Here is a 25,133-nt window from a genome sequence, read left to right on the forward strand (position 1 = left end):
CAGATGACCGGACAAGCCTTGACTGGGTGACAGCCCAGCAAAGTGGAAAGAATCTGTGATACCAGCCCCATTTTCCAGTTGAAGAAACGGTTCAGAGAGGGCAGGTGACTTGTCCACGGCCACACAGCAAACGGGCGGTACAGCCTGGTTGAGAATCAGCATCTTCTGATTCTCCATCTGTGCTTTTCTGCCCAGCTCTCCCCTCTGGATGGTTGGCCCTTGTCTTTCCCGGCATCTGCTTTGGCGTTCCTTTTGTGCCGTGTGTGTGTGCCAGGTGACGGGGACCCATCAGTGAGTGAGACTGAGTTCCCGTCCTCGTGGAGCTCCCGGCCCAGGGAGGAGACAGATGAGTAAACAGTGCACCCGGAGTGGAGCCAGATGCTGTGGAAGCCAGAGAGGAGTCTGCTCCTGCCAGGAGGAGGCAGGCCTTCTTCCGGGAGTCAGCACCAGCTGCTCCCCGAAGAATGAGTAGGAGTCAAGCAGGGCGGGATGGTCTTTCCGCACAGTGGGGTCAGCCTGGGCAGGAGCCCAAAGGCAGGGACAGCTCTGACCTGTGGATCAGTCGCACTGCTTCAAGTTAGAAGCAATCTGCTTTACAAAATAAAGGGGCTTTGTTACCTGTCTCATGTCACGCAGATGTTAAGGCGGAGGGTGGACTGCAGGTAAGGCTGGACCAGGTTCAGCACCACTTGCCCCGGTCCTGCTCAGCCCTCGCTTCGTCCACTTGAGCCATTAAACCGGCCAGTACGACCTTGACTTTTATGTCCAAAAATCAAACAGCCAGAGCAAGATCATGTTTCTTCGCCTCCTACAAGTCAGGGGGTTTCAGTCTGACTGGAGGACTTAGCACACATACCCATCCATCCCTGGACCGAGAGGGCCGGGAATCCCTTGCCAGCCAAGTTAAATCCGAGCCCGCCCTTGACGGTAAGCAGGTTAATCTAACTCAAGTGACAGAGCTGCTTCTTCCTGGAAGAACCGGGGCGGGGGGGGGAAATGGCCAGAAGGGACAACTCTGGACACCCATAGGTCACCAGGACAAGTGGGGTTGTTTTGAACAGTGAGAAGTGGTGCACTGGGCAAATCAAGATGTCCCCTTGCCCGCTGGGCTGAAGATCAGGAAGGTCGTAGAGGGTGGTAGCACATTGGAGCCCTGGATGTCTCCAGGAATGCGCTATGGATTTAATCTGATTTTTGCCCCCCCCCCCCTTTTTTCTATAGTAATCAATAGCCCTCCAACCGTTACTTTCCTAAAAAAAAAATGTACCTGTGGCATCTACACATTGAGGATGGGGACAAATTGACCCAACGGAGATTGGGGCTGGGGCAGGGGACACATTCTAAGCAAAGACCAGAGTCAGTATGCTCACGTGAAGAGGTGTGACCGCCATAAGGTCAGGGACGTCCGGGGACTTGTGCTGTGCATATCCGAGGAGTCCCTGTTGGCTTCCTTTGATGAGATCTGCTCCCCCTTTCGGTGCACCCTTCCAGCCGAAGACCAGTTGCCAGATAGTATATCACTTCCCGAGCAGAGTCCTTGATCCTGGAACTCCCCTCCCCGCGTGTGGAATCAGAGGGGTGTGGATTTGGATTCAGGACCTGCTTCCTCTTTTCCCCATGACCTGGGGAGGGCCATGTGGTCTCTTTGAGCCTGTTTATTCTGAGGACAAAACGGGGAACCCCTGTTTGTCTGGCAGTACACTTTGGGGACTCTTGGACGAGATAGGTACGCAGGAATGATCGACCATCGTGTCCGGGTTTTGGTGGATCATCCACGAATCCTCATTCAGTCATGCGTGGAAAGAGGAAAAGGAGAGCTGAACGATCACCTGACAGAACCCAGAAGCTCAGCGTGTCGCATTTTACGTTACCTTTCTAACCACTTCTGAGTGGAGGTGTTGTTTTCCCATTTCACAGAAGAGGAAACTGAGGGCCGGGAAGACTGACGGACTTCCCAAGACCACAGGGCTGGTAAACGAGAACTTGAACCTGGGCCATCGGAAGCCTGCTTCATAGGGCTGAGGCTGACCGGCAGAGGGTGCATGCCGGGGTGCGGGGAAGCGTAGAATTGTTGTTGAATTCAGAATCCAAAGGAGAGTGAAGGAGCGAGAAAGGAGCACGTACGTAGCAGTCTCTGGGTGCCTGGCGCTGTTCGTGCATCGTTGACTCATTTCACAAACTTCGGTTGAACGCTTACATGTACAAGGCTCTGGCTGCAGGAGAGATGGGGCGGGGGGCAACTTCTGTGTCCCTTAGCAACCTGGCAGAATAGACGCCAACATCCCGTTAACCACAGGCACACCCCGAGGCTCAAGACGGGGAGTAAATCGTCCGTAGCCTCCCATCTCGTTGGCTTGACAACAGAGTGGGAGATCACGGAGCTCATCCTGGAGGAGGTGAGGAGAGAGAGATGGGTTTTTAAAACAAGCTAATGAGATTTCACCCTGTTTTCTTCCTCCTTTTCCGTGCAGGTGACAGACGGCCCTCAGTGCCTTCGTCAAGCAGGCTGCTTAATGGTGACAGCGTGGGAAAGACCGGGTTGTAATTAAGTATCAGCACACATCATCCCTTCCGGAGGACGGTGGCAAAGACAGCTTCCCTCTCTCCTGCACCGTGACCCTTCCTTTGAGGTCCTCACCACCCCGCCCCCTCCGAGAGTCCCTGCATCTGTCGCAAAGATTAATTGCCCCTCAACCCCTTTGGATGGGAACGGAAATCATATTATTAAGTTTGATTAAAGCTTCGAGAGACACTATTGGCTGTTTAAGGACTGCTGACCAAGCCGCCTGCTTATCTCCTGGAAAGACAGATTATATGCAAGGGGAATCAACCTCACCCCGAGTGGTCCCTTAGCCGCCGGCCGTCACAGGGTGATGTCCGGCACACTGGGGTGGCCACTGGCCCGCGGGAGCGAAGTCGGCCGCGGTCCCCCTGGGAGTCCCCGCCTTGCCTTGTGATCGAGCCTCCATCTCTGGGATTTTTCTTCCGCGTCCCCCCCGCTCCCGGGCGTGATTTCCTCCAGCCTGTCCCTGGGAGGCGTCCTTCCGGACAGAGCAGAAATGGTGACCGTGAGGAAAAGGACTCTCAAAGTGCTTACCCTCCTCGTCCTCTTCATCTTCCTCACCTCCTTCTTCCTGAACTACTCCCACACCACGGTGGCCACCACCTGGTTCCCCAAGCAGATGGTCGTCGAGCTGTCCGAGAACTTCAAGAAGTTCATGAAGTACGCGCACAGGCCCTGCACGTGCGCCCGCTGCGTCGGGCAGCAGAGGGTCTCGTCCTGGTTCGACGAGAGGTTCAACCGGTCCATGCAGCCGCTGCTCACGGCCCAGAACGCGCTCCTGGAGGAGGACACCTACAGCTGGTGGCTGGTGAGAGCCGGGGACTGGGTGTGGGTCCGGACTGGGCGGGGGCTGGGCCCCGGGGGGCCCCCGCCAGGCTCTCATTCATTCACCCAACAACTATTGGTCGGGGACCCGCAACGCGTAGATCAGAGCAGAGCGTTCTGCGTTCGCTTCCTGTGTCTGCGTAGACGACTGCCCCAAACTGGGTGGTTTAAAACAGCAGACACATCACGCCAGGCTCAGCCGCCGTCTTCACGCGACCCTCCCCTCTGGGTCTCTCTGGGTCTCTGGTCTCTCTCTCTCTGCTTTTCTCTCTAAGGCCACCTGTTACTCGGTTCAGGGGCCTCTAAATCCAGGATGCTCGTTCATGACCCTTTTCCACAAGGGCCCCTTCTCAAGTTCGGGAGTTGGGACGTGGTCATAACGTTTGTGCAGGGCCACCGCTCCGCCCGCTAGATATAGAGATGCAAAAAAGAGACACGGTCCCTACTCTCCTGGAACTCTGTTCTGGCCGAGAGAGACAGATCCGAAACGGAGAAGCCAAGCTCAGGGGGAAGTGCCCTGAGGAAGACCAGAGGAGGTTTGTGAGAGAAGCCAGGGGCCAGGGGGCTCCGTCATGGGGCTGTCGGGGGAGGTCTCTGAGGAGGCAGGACTTGAGCTAAGCCCCAGAGGTAGAGGAGGCGCCGGCCACGGAAGGGTCTGGAGAACGTGCCGGAGTCACGGCGGCAGCGAGTGCAGGGGCCCTGGGGTGGCGCCCGCTGGGTGTGCTGGCCTAGAGGTGGGTGGCACCACGGTGAGGCGTCGGGTTTGTTCTGTGTGCACCAGGGAGCGTCCGTGGATCTTAGCCAGGGGCGTCCACGATCCGGTCTAGTGGTCTGAGAAAGGTTATTCCGGGTGTTGAGTCCCAAAGTGGATTGAAAGGGAGTAAGAAATAATTCCTCCCTTGGAGATTCCTTGGGCACTTCCTGTATGCCAAGCGCCAGCCTATGGAGATGGAAAAGTCTTCCCTTTCTTGGGTTGCAGGGGTGGCGAGGGAGGAGACGGACAGCCGCACGCCAGGGCGGTAGAGCGGTACTTGGGAGGGAGCGCAGGAGATGCGCAGGTGCAGAGGAGGGGCGTCAAACCCCACCCTGGGTCTGGGGCTGTCGGAGGAGACCGTGGCCACGCTCATCATAAAAGATTCAGAGAGGTTGTCCGGGTGGGGACCGGAGGAAGGGCTCTCCAGGCAGAGGGACCGCTTGGTGCATCGGCCTAGAGGCGTGAGAAAGACTGGTGTGGTTGCTGGAGGCGTAGAGCGTCCTGGCTAAAATCCGAATGCGAATGGCGGGGGGGGGGGGGGGTGTGTGAGCCATGAGGCCATTGACCTTAGCTCATGAAGGCCTTCCTGTATCATGTTACGAAGTGGAGTTGAGTGAAGGCTGAGAAAACCAGGGGGGGCTTCCTGTAAGAAGCCGACTTTCCCTTTCAGCAACTCTTTTTTTTTCTTTCTTCTTTCTTTTTTTTTTTTTTTCGTTTTTTTGTCTATTTTTGGGAGAGAGCGCATGGGGCAGGGGAGAAGCAGAGAGAGAGGGAGACAGAGGATCCGAAGCAGGGTCTGTGCTGACAGCATAAAGCCCGACATGGGGCTTGAGCTCACAAGCTGTGAGATCATGACCTGAGCCAAAATCAGATGCTCAACCGACTGAGCCACCCAGGCGCCCCTCTTTAAGCACCTCTTGCACTCTGGGAGCTTGTGGTCCACTTGGACAGCTGTGAAGAGGCTGAAATGACTCAGAAGAAGTGAATCAGAATGCCTGGGCCGAGCCTTGGTTCACTCACTGAGCTGTGTTGATCACGTCGGTGTGCAGGTCCTGGGGTGCGTTCCGGGGAGGTGACAGAACAGAGCAGGCAGGGTCTACACCCCCTCGAAGATTCCAGAGTCTGCTAAAGGAAGCAGTGGACCAAAGCTTGGCCAGGCAGGGTTTCGCCCCCACACTCGTGACACTTGGGCCTGGATACCTCTTTGTTTCTGGGACTGTCGTGCACATCGTAAGACGTTTGCCACAAGTATCCCTGGTCTCTATCCACTAAATGCCGGCCTCACCCGTCCCCCAGCTGTGAGAACCAAAACGTCTCCGGATGTTACCAGATGACCCTGGCAGGGAACTTCTAGAGTGGACAGCCAGGACGGTATTCATCGACCTCCTTCCCTAAGGCCCTCAGGGAGGGCAGTTTCTAAAATTCGCAGGCTGGGCCGAGCCCAGAATGTACAAAAAGGTGTAAGAAAAGCACATCAGTTTCTCGCTATACCCTAGGTATCTTCACAGAACATGCTCTGTGCCTTCTAGACTTAGAAATCAGGGCGTAGCGTCACGGTCCCTGGGTTTTGCTCCTGACGTTCTAGGTCTTACCAAGAGTGCTTCTGAGTGAACCTCTTCATCTTGCCGAGTCTCAGACTGAGGTTATGCCGGCCGCCTTGCCCCGTTCTCTACGACACGGCAAACATCAGCTGCTAACATTTCTTTAAAAAAAATTTTTTTTTAACGTTTATTTATTTTTGAGACAGAGAGAGACAGAGCATGAATGGGAGAGGGTCAGAGAGAGAGGGAGACACAGAATCTGAAGCAGGCTCCAGGCTCTGAGCTGTCAGCACAGAGCCCGATGCGGGGCTCGAACTCACGGACCGCGAGATCGTGACCTGAGCCGAAGTCGGACGCCCAACCGACTGAGCCACCCAGGCGCCCCTAGCTGCTAACATTTCTATTTATTTATTTATTTATTTTTTTGCTGGCTGAATGGGCAAGTAGTAATGAATTTGCTTTCCGCCCCCCCCCCCCCAGCGCTTATCAAGGCTGAACATTTTTTTGAGACTGTTAGCATTTTATCAAATTGTCCTCCCACGTCCCCACCCCCAGCTCTTATCTACAGCCCTTCTTTTTCTGCAGCTCAGCCCCTGGTGGCCACTTGGAAGAGATGGGCCCTGGGAAGAGGGAGCCCCGGTGAACAGAAATCGATAGCAACGAGCCGGGCGTTAGAGCTTCCGGGTTCCTTGCCAGGATGCGGGCCACATGTCTGGCGTGAAGAAGCGGGACACCACGTCTGACAGGCACCCCTGTTCTGTGGGTGGAGGCCCGGAATATTTGCAATCAAAAGCAGCTTAGGGATTCCAAGACGCGTCAGGGCTGGGCTTGTGGGCCCCCAGACAGCCGGGGCAAAACGTCCCTGACGGATCCAGACCCAGGGCTCCAACCACAGAGCCCCCGCCTTTAAAATGTCGTGAGCCCAGCTGCGGGGCGCTCGGCTGGCAGGGAGCCAGCGGAAGGTGGCTCACACCGTGTGACTCCCACACTCGCCGCGTCCCAGACCCCTCGGAGCCCGGCGTGGAGCCGACGGCTGGAGTTCCAGCTCGGTCCGTACCCAGGGAGCACCCAGCCAGGCGAGGCCACTCAGCCACCAGTGGGGGAGCCGGGCCCACAGACCCTTCGTCCCTCCTTCCCCGGGGTTTTGGGAAAGTGCAGAGGATGTGATGTCGGGGCTCGGGGCCGACCAGCCGAGCCGGGGTCACTCTGAGGCCAGAACTGTGGGGTCCCGCGTCTCTGAGCTTCAGGGTCCCCGTGGGCCTCAGGGGCCTCCCGGCAGGTGAAAAACACAAGGCAGATGTAGCCCCGACGGGAGCAGGAAGACCGGGGCAATCGCACAGGGTCCCCCTCGGGCTTGGTGCCCGCCCCCCATCTGCCCGCCCGGTGACCTTCTCCTCCCGCCTCTGCCCCAGGCACCCCGTGTCCCGGCCACATTTCCACTCCTGAGACGGGCCACAGGGAGTTGGGCCCTCCCGCTCCGTGGGGCCCGGGGTCCTGCCCCAACCACAGGAGACGTCTTTTCTGCCCCGATCATTGTGCTCAGTGCACTTGATAATCGCAGGCCCCATCCAATGCCAAGCGCCACTGTGGCCAAGCTTTCCAGGCACTGCCCTCCAGCCCCCCCGACTTCACCACAGCCCGGGAGGTCATCTTACCTCCGTTTCTCACTGGTGAGGCTCACCTCACTGGTGAGGGGTACAGGGGGATCACATTCTAGTGCCTAAACCCTGGAGCCAGGCCCGGGTACTCATATCTTGGGGGGCCCTGGGGAACCCACTCCACCTCACCGCACCTCAGTTTTCTCATCTGTAAAATGGGTGCCTCGTATCACCTTTCTCGTAGGATGGTTATGGGAAATAAATGAGAAAACGCCTATGAAGTTCTCAGCGCAGGGCCCGGCGTGTAAGAGGAGCCACAGAATGTGTGGGGGGCGCCTGGGTGGCTCGGTCGGTTAAGCTTTCTGACTCTTGGTTTCGCGGTTCAGGTCGCGATCTTGCAGTTCGAGAGTTCAGGCTCTGCGTCAGGTGCAGAACCTGCTTGGGATTCTTTGTCTCGCTTGCTCTCTCTCTGCCTCTCCCTCTGAATAAATAAATAAATAAATAAATAAATAAATACACAAACTTAAGAAAAAAACAAAAAAACAATGCATGCCCCCACCTATGATGGGCTCTCAAAGTCCGGCAAGAGTCCCTGCTCTAACCTGCCCACGCCACACGGCCTCGAGCACATGATGGGGGCTCAGCAGCGATGGGTCCCGTGGGTGTGTGAATGTGTGTCGACCCTGGTAGAGGACATTCACGTATTCAGCAAACACAGCAAACACACGCGGAGCAAGCTACCGAATGTCACGCCTGTGCTTGTGGCTCGGATGCCAAGGGGGCCGGACAGACAAGCCCACAACAGCTGCGGGTCACACGACGCCTGTGCTGAGGGACCCGAGGTTCCCAGCACATGCATAAGGGCCAGGACCAATATCGTGGGGGATTGTGGGAGGCCTCCCAGGTGCCGCCCGGCAGGCTAGACCAGGAAGGAGGAGCAGGGTTCACTGGACGGAGAAGGAAGGAGGGATGGGAGGAGAGGGTACCTCTTTGCAGCACACACGGGGGCTTGCGACAGGGGGCACAGAAGGCCAGACATCACGCCTCCAGGCTGGGCTGTCTGTGCTGTGGTTCACGCCCCCAAGATCCCCGTGGGATCACGTGCAAGGGCATGTGCAGTGAGGGAGGCTCTCCCAGACTGTTCTCCGAGCGTGAGTGTGCCCAGGATGTGCGCCTCCCTGTCCCAGCCCGCCGAGGTGGGTCCCGCAGTGGAGACGGCGTGCCCGGCTCTCCCTCGCTGCGGACAGCTCCCGCCCCTTGCGGATGCATCCCGGACTTGGCCTCTGCTTCCCGGCCCCGCCCTGAGTCGCATGCGTTCTCGAGGTTCCCCGTCCACAGTTGGCAGGTGCCTCCGGAGCACGGACTGGATGCAGACAAGGATACTGGGAAACTCCTCAGGACGAGCGAGAAGGGGAGGGTGAACTTTGAATGCAACATTCTCTCCGATGCGCAAGTCGGCACCTGGCAGCGCCCTTCCTGTTACCTACAAAAGGCAGGGAAACGCGACAGACTGTTCTTTCCCAAGGAGGACAGGGGCAGGGACGCAGCACTGAGTGCCCTGCCCCGACTGACCCAGCTGGCGGGTGGGTGATTTCGGATTCTAACCTGCAGAAACACAGCCCGGCTTTCCTCCCCCACGTTCTTCCCGGCTGTGCAGCTGATGCGCCCAAGGGCCTGGCCCCTTCCCCTCTCGGGGCCTCGGGGTCTCCAGCGCTGCCAGGAAAGCCCTGCAGCGGACCCCGAATTGCTGACATGGGGCCATGTGCCGCCTGTGCGTGGCCAGCGGCGTGATTCTAGGTGATGCGAGGGCGTCAGACGCGAGGGTTCCAGAATCGTGCATCTCAGAGCGAGGAAGAGAGTCCACTGTCATTTTCTCATTGGGTCTGCAGTCGCAAGGACTTGAACCTGACCCGATGTTTCCTTTTGCACTTCAACACCTGCCGGCTTTCCTTCTAACGGAGGGTGGGCATCTTGCCCGGGCAAGCAACCAAATGAGCCGAAATGAAATAACGTTATTTTGTTTTCATTGTTTTCTGCAATTACTTTCTTCTTCTTCTTCTTCTTCTTCTTCTTCTCCTCCTCCTCCTCCTCCTCCTCCTCCTTCTCCTTCTTCTCCTTCTTCTCCTGCCAAGTAATCCTTGCTGTCCCTTTGTGGTGGGGATGTGAGAGTTCCTTTTAAAATGAACTTAACGTTTGTTTTTTTTGGTTTTTTTTTCCTGCAATGAGTCATGAATGATGAGTAAGTCAGTAATAGCCGGGCTCAAGAGGATGCTGTGCTGTGCTCCCGAGTCACGTCCCCTGCCGGCTTCAAGCCCCGGGGCCTCCGAGGCAAAGCACGCACACAGGTGATATACTAGGTGCTCAGTAAATACTGCTGAGAGCTAGATTGAAGAATGCCACGTCACCCCTGAATCCCACAGACTGTGTCAGACTCCCCCGAGGTAATGACACAACGTGAGGACGCTGGTCCTGAGCGTGTCTTCGCAGTGCTTGGGCGCAAAGGGGCCCTTCCTGGGTGGGGCCGTTTATGGAGGCTCCTGAAGGAGAGCTTGGCTGGGGCCCTCTGCCTGTCCCAGCATTGCCCGGGAGCGGTTGGAAATGCAGGTTCTTGGGCCCAGCCCAGCCCTACTGAGTCGGGCTCCTTGATTCGGGAGCTTCCCGGGAGATCTTATCAGAAGCAGGTGTTTAACCTGGAGATTATTCTGTTTTTCTGTGTTAAAATGTACCTAACAGTATTTACTACCTTAACCATAAGGTAAGTGTACAATTCAGTGGCTTTAAGCACATTCCCACTGTTGTGTAACCCTCACCACCACCTATAGCCAGCATTTTTTCACCGTGTCCCCCAAACCCTGCACCTGTTAAACCCTAACTCCTCTTCCTCCTCCCCCGGCCCCGGGCAACCACCATTCTGCCTTCTGTCGCTATGGATCTGACCCCTCAGTATTTGTCTTCTTGTGTCCGGCTTACTTCACCAAGCATGGGTTTCCAAGGCCCCCCATTGCTGTAGCGTCCATCAAAATTTCCTTCTTTTTTATGACCCGAGTGATGTTCCACGCCTGAACTAAAGGAGCCATCCGGGCTTACCGATGGGCCTCTCCTTTGGAGATCTGATTCCTTCCGTCACAGGGCGGTGGGGGCCTGCGTGCCTCTGGGTCTCCCTATGTGCCCCGTCACTAATGTCCTGGACAACGGCCAAAGCAATCTCTAACCTCTCCTTTCTTTCCCAGTCACTGCCCCGGGCCTGGAGCCGGGAGAGGCTGGTGGGACTCACCCCGCAGCCACCTCCCCCAAGCCCAGGGGCTGGGCTTTCCCGAGGTCTAGGTTCCAAGGGTCTGAGACAGGGACCGTGTTGGGAGAGACTTTACGTTCGGTTTCTAAAAGCCTGGGTTCAGGGGCGCCTGGGTGGCTCAGTCGGTTAAGCGTCTGACTTCGGCTCAGGTCATGATCTCATGGTCCGTGAGTTCGAGCCCTGCATCGGGCTCTGTGCTGACAGCTCAGAGCCTGGAGCCCGTTTCAGATTCTGTGTCTCCCTCTCTCTGACCCTCCCCCATTCATGCTCTGTCTCTCTCTGTCTCAAAAATAAATAAACATTAAAAAAAAAAAAATTTTAAAGCCTGGGTTCAAATCCTGGCTTGGATTTGGGACATGTGGTTCCACCAGGCCGGGCCCCAGAACATCCTTCTCACCTACGTTCCAGTGTGCTGTGATATATACACAGCAACATGGTGACAGAGTTCGATGGGATGCTCCTTAGGAAATGTCTCCAGGTTCTACCAGGAGTGAGGAAGTCAGAAGTCTCGAGCTTGGTCTTAAAGGGTGAAAGCGATTTGCCAGGCAGACATCGGAGGCCTTGATGAATCCAGCAAAGGGCTAGTTTCTCCGTCTTGCTGGAGCCCAGTGGTCCCTGGGGGGTGGGGGGTGGGGGGTGGTCAGGAGGAGGAAGGGAGCAGAGGCGGGGGTGGTGGGCACGGAGGGTCACCTGACCTTTCTCTCATGTGGCTTTCTCATATTACCGGGTCTCGATGCCTCAGTGGCTGGCAGAGTAGCTCGCACACAGTAGGTGCTCAATAAACATTTGCGGAATATGAGTGAGTGATCTTTCCCACCTCCCTGAGGGGTTCCTGGGCTTCCAGAGAGAGCTGTCTGAGCCTCCTCAGTCTCCAGGTGCCCAGCAAAAAGGAAGGTGCCAGGGAGGGACCCAGTGAGCACAGGGGGGAGCTAGGGGCCCAGTGAGCACAGAGGGAAGGGGCTCCGGGCCCAGTGAGCACAGCGGGGAGGGGTTTGGGGCCCAGTGAGCACAGCGGGGAGGGGCTTGGGGCCCAGTGAGCACAGCGGGGAGGGGCTTGGGGCCCAGTGAGCACAGGGGGCAGCTTGGGGCCCAGTGAGCACAGCGGGGGAGCTCTGGGCCCAGTAAGCACAGGGAGGAGCTTGGGGCCCAGTGAGCACAGGGGGGAGGTAGGGGCCCAGTGAGCACAGGGGGCAGCTTGGGGCCCAGTGAGCACAACGGGGAGGGGCTTGGGGCCCAGTGAGCACAGGGGGGAGCTAGGGGCCCAGTGAGCACAGGGGGGAGCTCGGGGCCCAGTGAGCACAGAGGGCAGCTTGGGGCCCAGTGAGCACAGCGGGGAGGGGCTCAGGGCCCAGCGAGCACACGTGGGGCGCTGGGGGCCCAGCAGCCGGCTGGCTGAGCAGCAGCCAGAGGCAGCACAGCTGGGCTGACCTGTCTCCTTCCGTCCTCGGCCCGCAGAGGCTCCAGCGGGAGAAGCAACCCAATAACCTGAACGATACCATCAAGGAGCTGTTCCAGGTGGTGCCTGGGAACGTGGACCCCCTGCTGGAGAAGAAGTCGGGGGGCTGCCGGCGCTGTGCCGTGGTGGGCAACTCCGGGAACCTGAGGGAGTCCTGGTACGGGCCTCAGATAGACGGCCACGACTTCGTGCTGAGGTGAGCGCCCGTCCCCTTAGCTGCTAGAGGCGCCTCGGCCCAGGGTCAGGAGGTCGAGACACCCCAGTCCTGGCATGGCCGGGCTCCCCCGCGGACCCCAGGCCCCCCCCCCCGCCCCCCGAGGGCCTCAGTTTCCCCAGACGTGCATCGTGGGAGGGAAGCGGACGAGCAGCGCCTCTCTGGACCCAGATGGGAAACGACTCGCGGGAGGAAGCCAGCGGGGCCGGGAGCTTGGCACGGAGACGCCTGGCGAGAGGGCAAGATTCATTTGAAGACTCCCGTTTAATCTTGAAAACTCAGTCCCGTTTTGCAGTCGAGGCCGTAGTAAAACCGCATGTCTTTAACGTAAATTCGTTTCCCCGTCACCGAGTAAAAACAGATCCTCCAGGAAGACCCGTATCCTGGGTTTCTTGTCATAATCTCCACCACACTGTGCGCTCGGCCCCCGGGGTCACGAGCGCCTCAGCGCGAGGACAGGCAGCAGGGGGCTGCTGCTCCCCAGGGGCCTTCTAGAACAGTCTCCCGTTTCCGTGGTCTCCGAGTTTATGCCCTTAGACCTCTCGCCTGGCTTCTGGGAGCCTCAGTGTGCCCGGCGTGCAGCAGGAATATTCGTGGTGAGGGGGAGCGGGTCAGACAAACCTGACTTGGAGGCTGCCACCCGGAAGCTGTGTGTCCTGAGACAAATTCTTTGCCTTCGGGTTTCTTCCACCGGAAAATAGGGCCTCAGGACGCCTCCCAGGCGTGGTTGGCATTACCATTAAGGTGTTAACGAGGTGCATTGAGGGGCCAGGGTGGTGCCCTGTGCTTCCTAGGTCATCAGCAGAGACGATGGTCAGGCTCGCGTGAGGTCGTAAAAGAAACGGAGAGAAAACGAACAACGCAAGCTTTTGCGCTGCGTCTTAACGACTTGAGTCCCTTTTCCAGCTCAGGAAGCTGGGGCCCAGCCACGGAGGGTGAGGCACCAAAGGTGACATCACAGGCTTGTGGAGCTAAGGCTGACCCGTGCCCGTGGGATGTGACGCGCGACCTTCTGTCCCTTGTCCCCCAGGATGAACAAGGCCCCCACAGCGGGCTTTGAGGCCGACGTCGGGAGCAAGACCACGCACCATCTGGTGTACCCCGAGAGCTTCAGGGAGCTGGGGGAGAACGTCAGCATGGTCCTGGTCCCCTTCAAGACCACCGACCTGGAGTGGGTGGTCAGTGCCACCACCACGGGCACCATCTCTCAGTGAGTCCCCTGGGGGCTGGGGTGGAGAGGCCCCTCCCCTCCCTCCCCTCCCTCCCCTCCCCTCCCTCCCCTCCCTCCGCTGCCCTTTGCCCCCCTCCCCCTCCCCCCCCTCTGAAGAGGGCTCAGAGGCCCGCCCTGAGCATGCCTTCCTAGCTTGAGAGCCAGGCTCGGGTTCCTAGCTCCCTCCCTCTTCCTGAAAGGAAGTGGCTTCACTGTCCTCACGGCCAGAAGCCTCCTTGTCTGAGGACCAGCCAGCAAGCCTGACGGATTGGGGTGCAGGACGCCAGGGGCCGCCCTCCCAGGAGGGCCCTGAGGGAGGCAGGCTCAAGCAGGGGAGGAGCGAGTGGGCCAGGCCTGGGCTCGGCTGCCCTCCCACCCTGTCCCCCTTAGATGGAACGTGAGGCCGGGTGGCCGGGCGTTTACACCTTCACCTTGGGGCACACGTAACCTTGCAGATGGAAAGGGGGCGTTCGTGGGGCTCATCGGCCAGCGCCCTAGCAGTGGCAACGTGCGCTCTGGCCTCTGCTGCGCTCCGTGGTGTGGGGACTTGGAGAAAGTCGCCCCCCGCCCCCCACCTTTCTGGGGGAAAGGCGGAGGTTTGAAAGAAAGTTCCTGAATTAGCCACGAGCGCCCTCTGGTGTCTACAGAGGGCCACTGCTGCAGGGCGACGGGGCTGTGGCAGGGAGGCCGCATCCCTCCCTCCCTCTCCAGTGTCCCCCAGCCAGAGCTGCGTGCAGGCAGCCTGCCCCCCCCCCCGCCCCCGCATTAACCGCTCTTTCTTCCCTTGCAGCACCTACGTCCCTGTCCCCGCGAAGATCAAAGTGAAAAAGAATAAGGTGAGTCGAACTCGGCCCCTTGTCCTCTGAGCTCAGGCTCCTTTCGAAGGAGCTGTACGAGGCTGGAAAGCACCACCTCCCCCCTCTGCCGGCGCCTGGCCGCAGAGAGCCCTTGCCCCCCGTGCCCGGGGAGGCCGTAGCCCCCACTCAGCTCCCCTGCTCCACAAACACCGGGAAAGTGTCCCCGAGTGGGGGTCCCGGACCAGCAGCGTCACTGGGATCCTGTCACAGATGCAGAGACTCAGACCCACCCCAAACCTGCTGAATGAGACACTCTAAGAGGAGGGGAGGGGGCAGCCATCCGGGCTTTTACCAGCCCTCCAGGGATGCTGATGCCGGCTGCTCTTTGAGACCCAGCGCTGTATGGCATGAGCTTCTCAAAGCCAGACCTCCCCTCCTGCCTCCATAGCTCCGTCGTCCCCAGGGGGCCCCTGGTATGGGGGTTGGCCAAGACGTGGGCAAAGGGCGGAAGGATGGAAGAAGTGAAGTGTCCACCCCACTGGTCCTTTGCATATGCTGTCCTCTTCAGATGGTGAGGTCAAGATCAGAGAGGTCGAGTAACTTGCTCAGGAACACACAGCCAGTTTGTGGTATGGCTGGACCCGGGCCTCCAGCACCTGCCATTTGCATGGGTGCGTCGCCCAGGGAACGGGGGGAGCCCTATGTGGGCCCAGTGGGTACATGGGAAAGCCTCCCAGAGATGGCAGTCCCTTGAGGACTGGCTGAGTGATGACCGGAGACCTGCACGGTCCTCTGTTCCAGTCCATTCCTGGGGGCTGGCCTTAGGCTTCCTGGACATGCATTCCCTCTACCGCCTGAGACGCCCCCTTCGCTGTCCTCGAAGCAGCCGTGGGGGTGGAGTCAAGGGCAGGTCTGATACCAGGCACCTCCCAGCTTGGCCACCCTGGCTGTGTGACACCGGGCACATCACCTAGGCTCTCTGAGCGTGGTTTCCTCATCTATAACACGAGGAGAGGGAAAGCTAGCGCGTGGGGCCATGTTGTGGCACAGAGATCATTCGACGGGTGGGTGGCTCAGCGCCTGTGTTTTCCTGCCCTGTGACAGAGGCGTCCCTGTCCCCGCCACACGCTGTTCCCTGGAACCTCCCTGGCCCGATGTGAATGTTGCCGGAAGTCCTTTTCTCAGCCAGCCTTCTCCCCACCCCCACCCCCGTACTTTATTGCCTTTCTGCTTCATTTCTCTCCGCGGCTCCATAGCTGTGCTCTATCTAGCACTCTCCACCTCCGCGGTTAGGCCACCGCCGGTCCTTCCCACTCGGAGGGAAGGCCCACGAGGGCAGGGCTGCCGGCTCTGTTCGCTGCCCTGTCCCCCAGGGCCACGACCGTGTGGGGCACCCCGCAGGTGCTCACGGGGGGCCCTGTCCTCTCCCCGCAGATCCTGATATACCATCCGGCCTTCATCAAATACGTCTTTGACAACTGGCTGCAGGGCCACGGGCGATACCCGTCCACCGGCATTCTGTCCGTCATCTTCTCGCTGCACATCTGCGATGAGGTACACCCGCCCCCCGTGCCTGCCAGGCCGCCCCCCCCCGGGGGGGAGCCCTTCATTCCGCGTTTCTCTGAGCGCCCGGGGGTGCGTCTGCAGTCAGGCTGACCCCCCGGCCTCACCCGGGCCCCGACGTAGCTCTCTTCCCGGAAGCTCCGGTTCCTTATCTCTACGCTCTGGGCGTTCCCGAGAACGTCGGCAGGGGCAAGGGTGCCGGCTCGCTCTGTGCAGGCTCCGGAGGCCGAGTCACAGCTGGCGGGTGGAGGCTCGGATCTGGGGGCAGAATAACGGAGCAGGTCGTAACGGGGGAGAGCTAGGGTCTCGATCCCGGCCGCTCTTAGGATCGTCCCCAGAGCTAAATCCCAGCACCTGGACCACCCCGGGCCCGTGTTCGCCAGAATTTCTGAAGGTGGAAACCAGGCACCCAGGGCTTCCACTCTTCACCGACACTGAGAACCAGTGATCTTGCCAAGTGCGCGTTGTGTTTTCCTTCGTGGGTCTGCCTGACCGTCCGCCAAGCCATGCTGATTTGGGGTGCTCACTGCCACCCCGGGGAGAGGAGCAGGGGGGCCACAACACCTACACCCTTCTTCCTCCCTGGCCCTGCGTCAGGCGGGGCAATCAGAGGTCACATGCAGCCATCCCCGCCCCTGCCCCACCTGGATCCTGGGGGACATCCAGGGAGGGGGGAGGGGCTGTTCTGTCACCACCCTCCCCGTGCACCCGCACTGTCGCCAGAAGCCTGGGCTGTCTCTCCCAGAAGCCACCTCTCATCCTCACCTCCACCCGGCTGCCTCAGAAATGCTACTCCCTTCTCTTCCCTCCTGCCCCGGGGCCGCTGTGGCCCTGCTGGCCTTCACAAGAAAGCTGTGCTGGCCAGCTGGCCACCGAGGTGTCTCCTGCCCCCGGTGGGGCCCCACCCCCCGAATCTGCCCTCCCTGCTGCCGCAGCCCGGATAGCATTTCCTCTCCCTGGAGGGCATGTTCCTTCCTGGACATCTTCAACGCCTCCCCCGAGACCCAATTCAAGTGTCACCTCCCATCTCAGATCCCTTGCGTCCTTGGCCCTGCTGTCCTCTGTGCTGCGGGAGCCCTGACGTTAGCCCCCGTCCTCACTGGTGCTTGTGGGAAGTCACAGGCTCCAAGGTCTGAGACCTGACTCCTGAGTCCCTGATTTCCCCAGCACCCACCCAGGTGGCCCCGGTGATGAACTCTGATGTATTTATCGCAGTGCTTGGCACAGAGTGAGTGCTCAGTAAACGCTGGTCACGTGTGGGAAAGGCCCCCCTGGCCACTGGCCAGTGAGGGCTCCTGAACCGCATGGATATTAGCTTCAGGGAAGAAAGAGTTCAGCACCTACCACCTGCCTCAACGCGGTCATTCTTCTTGGCCCATTTTCCGGATGAGGGACGCGAGGCTCAGAATAGCGGTTTGGCGCTCTCTGGCTCCACGAGGCAGAGCTGGGAGCCCTGCTGGCAACTCCACTCCCCCTGCCCAGTCCCAGGAGCCTCCCTCTGAGAAGAGGCTGTCCTGCGCCGGCACCCTCGGGGCCACCCACGCGCTGGCCTCCCGTCGTGCCTTCTGGCGTTACACTTGACTTTTACGGAACTCGCTTTTGCTTCCCTGAGCCCCTGGGAGTTCCAGTAAGGAACCGGACGGGTTCTACGGAGAAGGATTTCTAGGAGTCTGGGGAAGCATTGCCTACAGACTCGGGGGATGCCTGCAGGCTCCTCTTCTTAGAGGTTCTACCTGCGGCCCTGCCGTCTGGTTCTGACCTTTGCTTTGCCCCCGCAGGTAGACTTGTACGGCTTCGGGGCAGACAGCAAGGGGAACTGGCATCACTACTGGGAGAACAACCCATCGGCGGGGGCTTTTCGCAAGACCGGGGTGCACGATGGAGACTTTGAGTCCAACGTGACGGCCACCTTGGCGTCCATCAATAAAATCCGGATATTCAAGGGGAGATGACGCTGCAAAGGAGAACTGAGGCACGCCTCTCTGTGTCCAGCCCCAGCCTCTCGCTGGGGCTGTTCTGTCCTGGGAGCTTTGAGGGCCAGCCTCGGGGGTGGGGGCGTTCAGGTGCCCCTCGCGGCCTCCCGCGAGCCAACATTGGGCAGCGTCTGCTCAGCAAGGTCCCCGAGCCCCGCCGGGTCTGCGAAGGAAGTCTCAGGACTGGTCTTAGATGGAAAGGGCCCCTCACTGCTGTCCTGGAGCTGGAGGGAGGTGGGGAGATGCGGGGGAGGGTCCAGTCTCCAAACACCGAGGTCCCTTTGGCTTCTGGGGAGGGGGCAGATACTTGGGACTCTGTGTTCTAAAGGAAAGGACAGTTTTCCGGGACGGATGGGCAGAGACTTTTCCTCTGCCCGGGGACCCAGGGAAGACCTCAGGACAGAGCCGTGTTGGACCATGTGGACACTAGGGGCAAGATCGCGCCTTTCTTTGCACGATGCCCGGCCCCTCCCTCACTTGGCTCGACAACCCCCCGCCCCCCACCACCCCGCTCTCGTCCCAAAGCTCATTTATGGTGGCCGGAGAGGCTCCCCGCCCCGAAGGTCTTCACAGACACGTGGCAGAGTGTTTCAGGCCCCGGCAGATGTCTTCTTCCCAAGCCGATGTCCCTTGAGTGATGGATCTTTGTGGCTGTAACCGTGGCTGAGAGCAGATCTGACCACTTCCGCGTGCCTTTGTGTCTGGGGAGAAATACGCGCATTGGCCGAAACAAGGCAAAAGCCTTGACTCGGGAGAGGGGACCCCCAGCAATGCCGCCCCCTTGCCCTGTAGCTCGGGGCATCTTTTCTAGTTTCCTGAGGCAGCGCCTGAGTTGGAGCAGAGCTAGGATGACAGGCAGTGCTGTCCAGAGGCGCGTCAGCCGTGGAACATCATTCTTGCTTACATTCACAGACCGCTGGATGTGGCGCCCATGACCTTCCAAGGCCACGCGTATAACCTCCACCAGCCGGCACTTTCCCCAGGAAACCCACGTTCTGGGCCACGTCCCTGCTGGCCACCTGTACGGTGTCCTGAGGGCTGCAGGGCCATCCCACGAACATGAGTTTCAGAGCGGGAGAAGACATACCTCATTCTCTCCCTCCCGGGCTGCTCTGATCTTTCCTCTTCAGCCTTCCTGATTATTTATTGATTTATTCTTTTAACTCCGCTGACGTCGTGTGCACTTTGTGGCTCTGTGGCTGGTCCTGACGGTTTAATTGAGCTTGTTCTTGCTTCGCCTGGCAGCCGGGGAGTGGGGGAGCTTGAATCTAGGTTCTTGGGGAGCTTCAGACTCGGGGTGGGGGGCGTCTAGGGCTTGGGGGCTTGCCGGTGGGCAGATCCCAGGGTTTCAGGTGGGCAGCTTTGTAGGGTGCTCCGTACCTCCTTCCCTTCGGCCCCGCCTTCCTTCCTCGTCATTGTGGATTGGATTCAGTCTCGGGCTAAGAATCTCCAAAACCCAGCGGGACTCCCTTGGGGCCGGGTGGGGAGTGGGGTCACACGTATAGAAGGACAGTGATTGTTGGCTCTAGTTACTGACCCTTAATCAGAAAAACCGTTTTTCCTGTTGAGAGCATTTGCTAACAGGCCATGCCACCTTGAGGAGGCGTGACAGCTTCCTGGGGGAGCGTGAGGCCTGCCAGTCTGGGAAGCCACGGGGCCTGTCTCCTGCGCTCTCGCGGCTCTCTGGCAAGCCCCGTTCTCCCGGCTGCAGCCTCTCCCTCTACAAACAGGGAGGGAGGCATGTTGTCAGCTCCGGGGCCGCAGGTGGTGTTGGGCAGTTCCCAGGGGTCCCCAGATGGCATGCCGCGTTAGTCTGCCCCCCAAGCCTGTGCATATGAGCATCGTCACGGGGAGAGATTCTTTAGCCTTTGTTACATTCTCAGAAATTCAGAATGCAGAATGTGATGTATAAAAAAAAAAACACACACACACACAAAACAAACCAACACACAAATGACGTGTGCCCGTTTTAAAGTCCTCCAAAGCATGAGACTCTCGTGACCGGTGAAGGCTCATCAGTCACTGTGAGGTCAACATCTTGATCGTCCACGCTCAGAGACTAGAGCAGGCATCTGTCGATTGGCTGATTGAGCCCAGGGACAGCCCTTGAGAACCGTGGCCACTGAGACAGGGAGCAGGGTGGACTCCCGAGCTCTTCCTGGGTCCATACAGGGGTGACAGGTTCAGGGCGCACAGTCGGCTCCTGGGCGTTGCTGAGTCAGAACAGGTCCCTGTGGGGAGGAGGCGCAGGCTGTCCGGCCCGGCTGCCCGGTCCTGGCCGTCTCGCCCTCCCGCTAGGCCCGTTCAAGCCCGCCTGCCTTCCCATTTAACAGATCAGAAAAGCAGGACCCGGGGAAGGGAAGCAACTTGCAAAAGTGAAGCAACAATCGTGACGGCACGAGTCAACCATTTTGAGCAAAACCAGGAAATCGTCGGCTCTCTGTTTAAAACATCCTGAGGTGGGCTTTCCCAGCTGGGTTCCATCCAGCATCTCAGAGAACTGTGATGGGGGGTGGGCCTCTGCCTTCTCCCACCTGGCTCGTCCCCAGGCTGCCTATGGTGGCCCTGGCAAGCCCTGGTGTCTGCCTTTTGCTGCCATCCCCCAAGTGGGGGAGAAACCTTGCTCCTCCCAGTGCCCTAGCACACGTTTATGTTCATTGGTTTGGTGAAGGGGTCTAAGCCCAATACGCTCCAATCACTGGGACTGGGATCGAATGCGCCGATTGGCTTAAGCCAGTTAGCGTCTCTACCCGGGGTAAGGATGGCTGAGAATTGGGCAAGACTGTTTCCCACAGAGCATTGAGCATGCTGTGGGCGGGATAACGAGAAACCCCCAGCCAGAGGAGGCTCTCGAGTGTCCACCCCGCTCACTGTTGGACTCCCAGCCCAGGGCTCTGCCAGGTCTCCAGGCACAGGGCTCCTGGGAGGCCAGCCCCGGGCCCCAGGCATGGAGCAGAGGTGTCCCGGCCCGCAGTCATCAGTGCTGAGCCTAAAGCCAGAAAGATCGGGGCTGAGGAGGAAGGGAGATCTCGGCACTCTTTCCAACCCCCAGTGAGCCAGGACGCTGATTTTCTTGAGCTGGAGTCACCTCCTGCAAAACCAGCACCTGCTTCCACAGGCCCCCCTGGAGCCCCTGCCCTTACCCCCTCCCCCCGTCAGGGCACAAAGCAGGGCAGGTTTGTAGCGTCTGGCCCCCAGAGCCATCGAGCAGAAAAGAAAGTTCTTAAACCCATGCCTTTTGAGACTCTGGCTTCAGCGGGTGTTGTCGGGCAAACCCCACGGGCTGTGCTCAGTGGGAGAAGCCAGATACAAGAAAACAGGACTTAAAATAGGGAAGCCAGACAAGAAGGTGGGGAGGGTGATTCTTGTAAGTGCTGGGGGCAAGAAGGGCTGGGCCTCTGGGTCAAGGGTGGAGTAGAGTCACAGAGAGTATTTGGAGCCGTGACCTCTGCTTTAAGTGTTCCTGTCAAGGCAGCCCGAACGCAAAAACGGGAAACGGAAAAGAGCTCACCGTCCCCCACATGGGGAGCACCAGAAATGCTTCCTCCAGGGAAGGACAAGCCCCGAGTGGCCGCTGTCCAGCGACAGATGGCCGGCTGCTGGCCACGTGCCATCAGGAGCCAGCAGCTGCCCCTGCGCCACCCCCCCCCCCGCTGCCCCCCAGAGCTCAGGGTTATCACTGTGTCCATCACGGACATCTGGTTGGAAGCAGACATTCCCACAGGCCATGTGGTCTGGGAGACGGAGTCAGCTTTCCACTTTCTCGTCCTGAAGAACCTCCGCCTCTGGGGCACAGAGAGGAGAAGGTGCTGTGGCAGGAGGGGCAGAGACCCCCCCCCCCAAGGTGGCATTCACAGTATGCTGGCATCCGGGCATTAGCAGCTTCCTTGCTCATTAGACGAGCGGCAATGTGCTTCCCACAAGTGTCCAGCCCACCCCGCCCCCACTTTCCCTCTCAGCCCGTCAGAGACCTGCACTGGTGTTGAACTTGACCCCCTGGCTCAGCCGCCCTCACTGGGCAGAACTCCCATTTGTGTCCACCTGCGGATGGCCGTGACCCCGACGCCAGCTCTGACCTGCCACCTCGCCCCACCCCCCACCCCGGGAGGCGAGCGCCCTCCCCAGCCGCGTCAGCACGTCGCTGAACTCACGTCCAAGCCAAAGGTTCCCGAGCGCTTTCCGCTCCTTGCGGTCTCGTTTGGTTCCTCGTCGTTGTTGTAAAATTTGCTTTCTTTTCCCTCTCGCCTCGTGTTTGTTTTGTAGCCGAGCGCTCATCTGGATGCATTTGGAATGAAGTTAGCCAGAGTCCGCCTTCCTCAGCCTTTGCTCTGTTTTATTTATTGTTGGACATTTCCAATGATCCAAATCAAAGTGAATCAAAAAAAAAAAAAAGCTATTTTATCGTTTGGGTGTGTTTGTGGTGTTTCTGGGCGGGGGCGGGGCATGCCTTCATGTTGCCCCCCACCCCACAGCTTCCGGTCAGGGGTTCTGCTCAGTGGCTCACCAGCTGAGGGTCTCCTGGCTCTGCGTCCGTCCCTACCAAGTGCCCAGAGGTTCAGGAAGCAGAGCGTTGGCCTCTCAAATGCCACCGCGACTCTCACGGCTGTGTGACTATGGCGAACCACCTCACCTCTCTTACCCTCCGCTGCCCCATCCGCCAAATGGACCTGACCATGCCAGCCGTCAGGAGGGGTGTGAGGTCAAGAATAAAAATCACTCAGGAGGCCCGCCCGAGGAGATCTGCGTCGGCCGCTTCAGGCAGTCGCTGAATGAGCTAACCTTGGCCGGGGCCCGGGGTGGGCGAGGTAGGGTTCATCTCTTCCCAATAAACGGGTACATCCGTGGATGAATCCCAAGTTTGATCCAAAGTCGGCACAAGTCTCTGACTTTGTGAATAGTCCAGAAATCCAGTCGTGGGGTTCTATAATGTAAAATTTGTGTAAATGGCGAGAGTCCCCAATTCGTGTCGGCTCTCACAACGGCCTGCTGGGCATGAACTTGACTTCTCAAAGCGGTCCTGCGGAGCTGGTGCGTGGTTCCCGGGTTTCCATGTTTGCAAACAGGTGCAGAGTTAAAGCCAGACGAGGGCAGGGGTGGGGTTCAAAGCAAGCGTTCCCTCTGAAGGTCCGGGGCTCCCTGTCACTCTGCTGCCTCCCCAGGGGACGTCTCCCAGGCTGGGACGCTAGGGACGTCTTCCCAAAGTTCTTTGGGAAGTTTGTGGTGAACTTCGGAAAGCAGCCCTCAGAGGCAGGAGGGGACAGAGAGGAACACAGGTGTCCTGGAGTCGGGCTGCCTGTGTTCCTACTTAGCTGTGCGAGTTTGAGCATGTCCCTGAACCTCTCTGTGCCCGACCTCCTTGTGGATAAAGTCTGGGTGAGGGGGTACCTACCCTAGAAACACGCTTGAGAATTAAATGAGTGAGTGAATGCACACCACAGGCTAAGAAGAGAATCTAATGCCCAGGGAGCCTCCTATAGATGTCAGCTGCTATTAAAGTCACGAGGAGACGGGGCTCCTGGGTGGCTGGGTCGGTTAAGCGTCCGACTTCGGCTCAGGTCGTGATCTCGCGGTCCATGAGTTCGAGCCCCGCGTCGGGCTCTGTGCCGACCGCTCAGAGCCTGGAGCCTGTTTCCGATTCTGTTGTCTCCTTCTCTCTCTGCCCCTCCTCCGTTCATGCTCTGTCTCTCTCTGTCTCAAAAATAAATAAACGTTAAAAAAAAAAAAACTTAAAGTCGTGAGGAGAGAAGGAGATGCCAGCAAAACCGTGAGGCCCCCTGGGGCACCCAGTCCGATTTCTTCTGCCCCCTCTCCTGCCCTGCCCCTGCCGGGGGCTTTTGTGCTGCTTTCTTTCCAAGTGGTTTCTTCAACTCTTAACATTCCCTTTCCTTGTTCCCATCACTTGGCTAACTTCACCCCATCAGGGACCCGCTCTCAGGTATTATTAACATGCGGCCTGCTCCTTCCATTGAGACCCGGCCTCCCCCAAGTTGCCACCTGGGCGAGCCCCCATTATGGCTGTGAAGTGGGAAAGGGGCCACCAGGTGGCGACACGCTCAGCCGGGTGGGCACTCATCCACCCAGTCCCAGGCCCACGGGCAAAGCCTAGGAAGGGATAGGAATTAGCTAGGACCCTCCACGGGGAGCCCTGAGGACCTGAAAACGTTTCTTCAGGACCCTCTGGCACCTGCCCAGACACAGAGGACAAGAGCCAGAGCCCTCCAGGCCCAGTGCTGTGCACCCCCCACGCCTCCCACAAACGTAGGTCTTCCAGGATTGGGTGTTGGGAACCCTGGGAAGGTCCCCCAGACACACCCCTCACGCGGCCCCAAACACACGCTCGGCTGCTCAGCAAAGAGCTCCTGGAACCAAAAAGAAGTTCCTGGGAAGAAACATTCTACCTGCTTCTGATTTTAAAACATGAGGACTTTTTTTTTTTTTTAATTTTTTTTTTTTAACATTTATTTATTTTTGAGACAGAGAGCATGAACAGGGGAGGGTCAGAGAAAGAGGGAGACACAGAATCTGAAACAGGCTCCAGGCTCTGAGATGTCGGCACAGAGCCCGACGCGGGGCTCGAACCCACGGACCGCGAGATCATGACCTGAGCTGAAGTCGGACGCTTCACCGACCGAGCCACCCAGGCGCCCCTAAAACATGAGGACTTTTAAATACATGCACTGATTGAGAAGAGATGAACCCCACCTCAACAATCACGTTTTCCACACCTGCCACTCCCTTTTTAAAATTCTTCCTTTTTTCGTTACTGTTGATGTCCTGCGGTGTTTGGGGGGACAAGTCTGCCTCAAAAGTCATTTTGCCCCCGTGTCCGTGAGGAAGTGCCTAGGAAGTGTGCCTGTCCTGTGAGACACAGCGTCACCCAGCAAGGTGGAGGGTGTCCCCGCTTCCTCTGGTGCCCGGCCCACGGGGGACCCCCTCAGCTGTCCTCACCACGCCTCAGGCAGCTGCTTTACTTACACCAGGATTCACTACAGGTCGCGTCACAAAAGGAAACGTTCTGTGTATTCAGAACCAAGTGATGTCCAGGTCATGGGAGGTCCAGGGCACCTTTGCTGCAGGGGCCCGGTGAGGAAATGTCCCCCAGTGATTCAAGGGTCCCTCTGCACCTGCTGGGGAAGGACCCGCCTCTGTTTCTGCTTCTGCTTCGTTCACCGATGCAACAACACCTGCCAAGTAGAGGCATCCCCGGGGCCCGGGTTCTGTCACCCCAATTCACGATCTCCATCTGTGGGACGATGTTGACAGATTCACGTGCCCCTGTCGCTCCCCTCCCTCTAAGCGCTCCCCCTCCCAGACCTGCCCAAGCCCTGGAGCCCCATTGAACAAGGT

General features: G+C 58.8%; 2 protein-coding genes across 4 annotated transcripts in view; both read left to right on the plus strand.

Annotated features, from left to right (window-relative positions):
• ST3GAL1 (ST3 beta-galactoside alpha-2,3-sialyltransferase 1) overlaps nucleotides 1-20,940 on the plus strand; it is a 92,192-nt gene extending 71,252 nt beyond the window's left edge. For 2 of the 3 annotated variants that reach the window (XM_049633456.1, XM_049633458.1), the window contains 6 exons: nucleotides 2,472-3,371; nucleotides 12,029-12,225; nucleotides 13,274-13,453; nucleotides 14,244-14,289; nucleotides 15,685-15,804; nucleotides 17,592-20,940. In XM_049633456.1, coding sequence (XP_049489413.1) covers nucleotides 3,060-3,371; nucleotides 12,029-12,225; nucleotides 13,274-13,453; nucleotides 14,244-14,289; nucleotides 15,685-15,804; nucleotides 17,592-17,765 — 1,029 coding nt within the window. In that variant the 5' untranslated portion in view covers nucleotides 2,472-3,059 and the 3' untranslated portion in view covers nucleotides 17,766-20,940. Of the gene's footprint in view, nucleotides 1-11; nucleotides 928-2,471; nucleotides 3,372-12,028; nucleotides 12,226-13,273; nucleotides 13,454-14,243; nucleotides 14,290-15,684; nucleotides 15,805-17,591 lie in introns of those variants that run through there. The other variant, XM_049633457.1, reaches the window with a different exon arrangement.
• Nucleotides 1-25,133, plus strand: part of NDRG1 (N-myc downstream regulated 1) — a 188,394-nt gene that overhangs the window by 8,729 nt on the left and 154,532 nt on the right. The window lies entirely within an intron of this gene.

Source organism: Panthera uncia, chromosome F2 (genome assembly GCF_023721935.1).
Source record: "Panthera uncia isolate 11264 chromosome F2, Puncia_PCG_1.0, whole genome shotgun sequence".
NCBI lineage: Eukaryota > Metazoa > Chordata > Mammalia > Carnivora > Felidae > Panthera > Panthera uncia.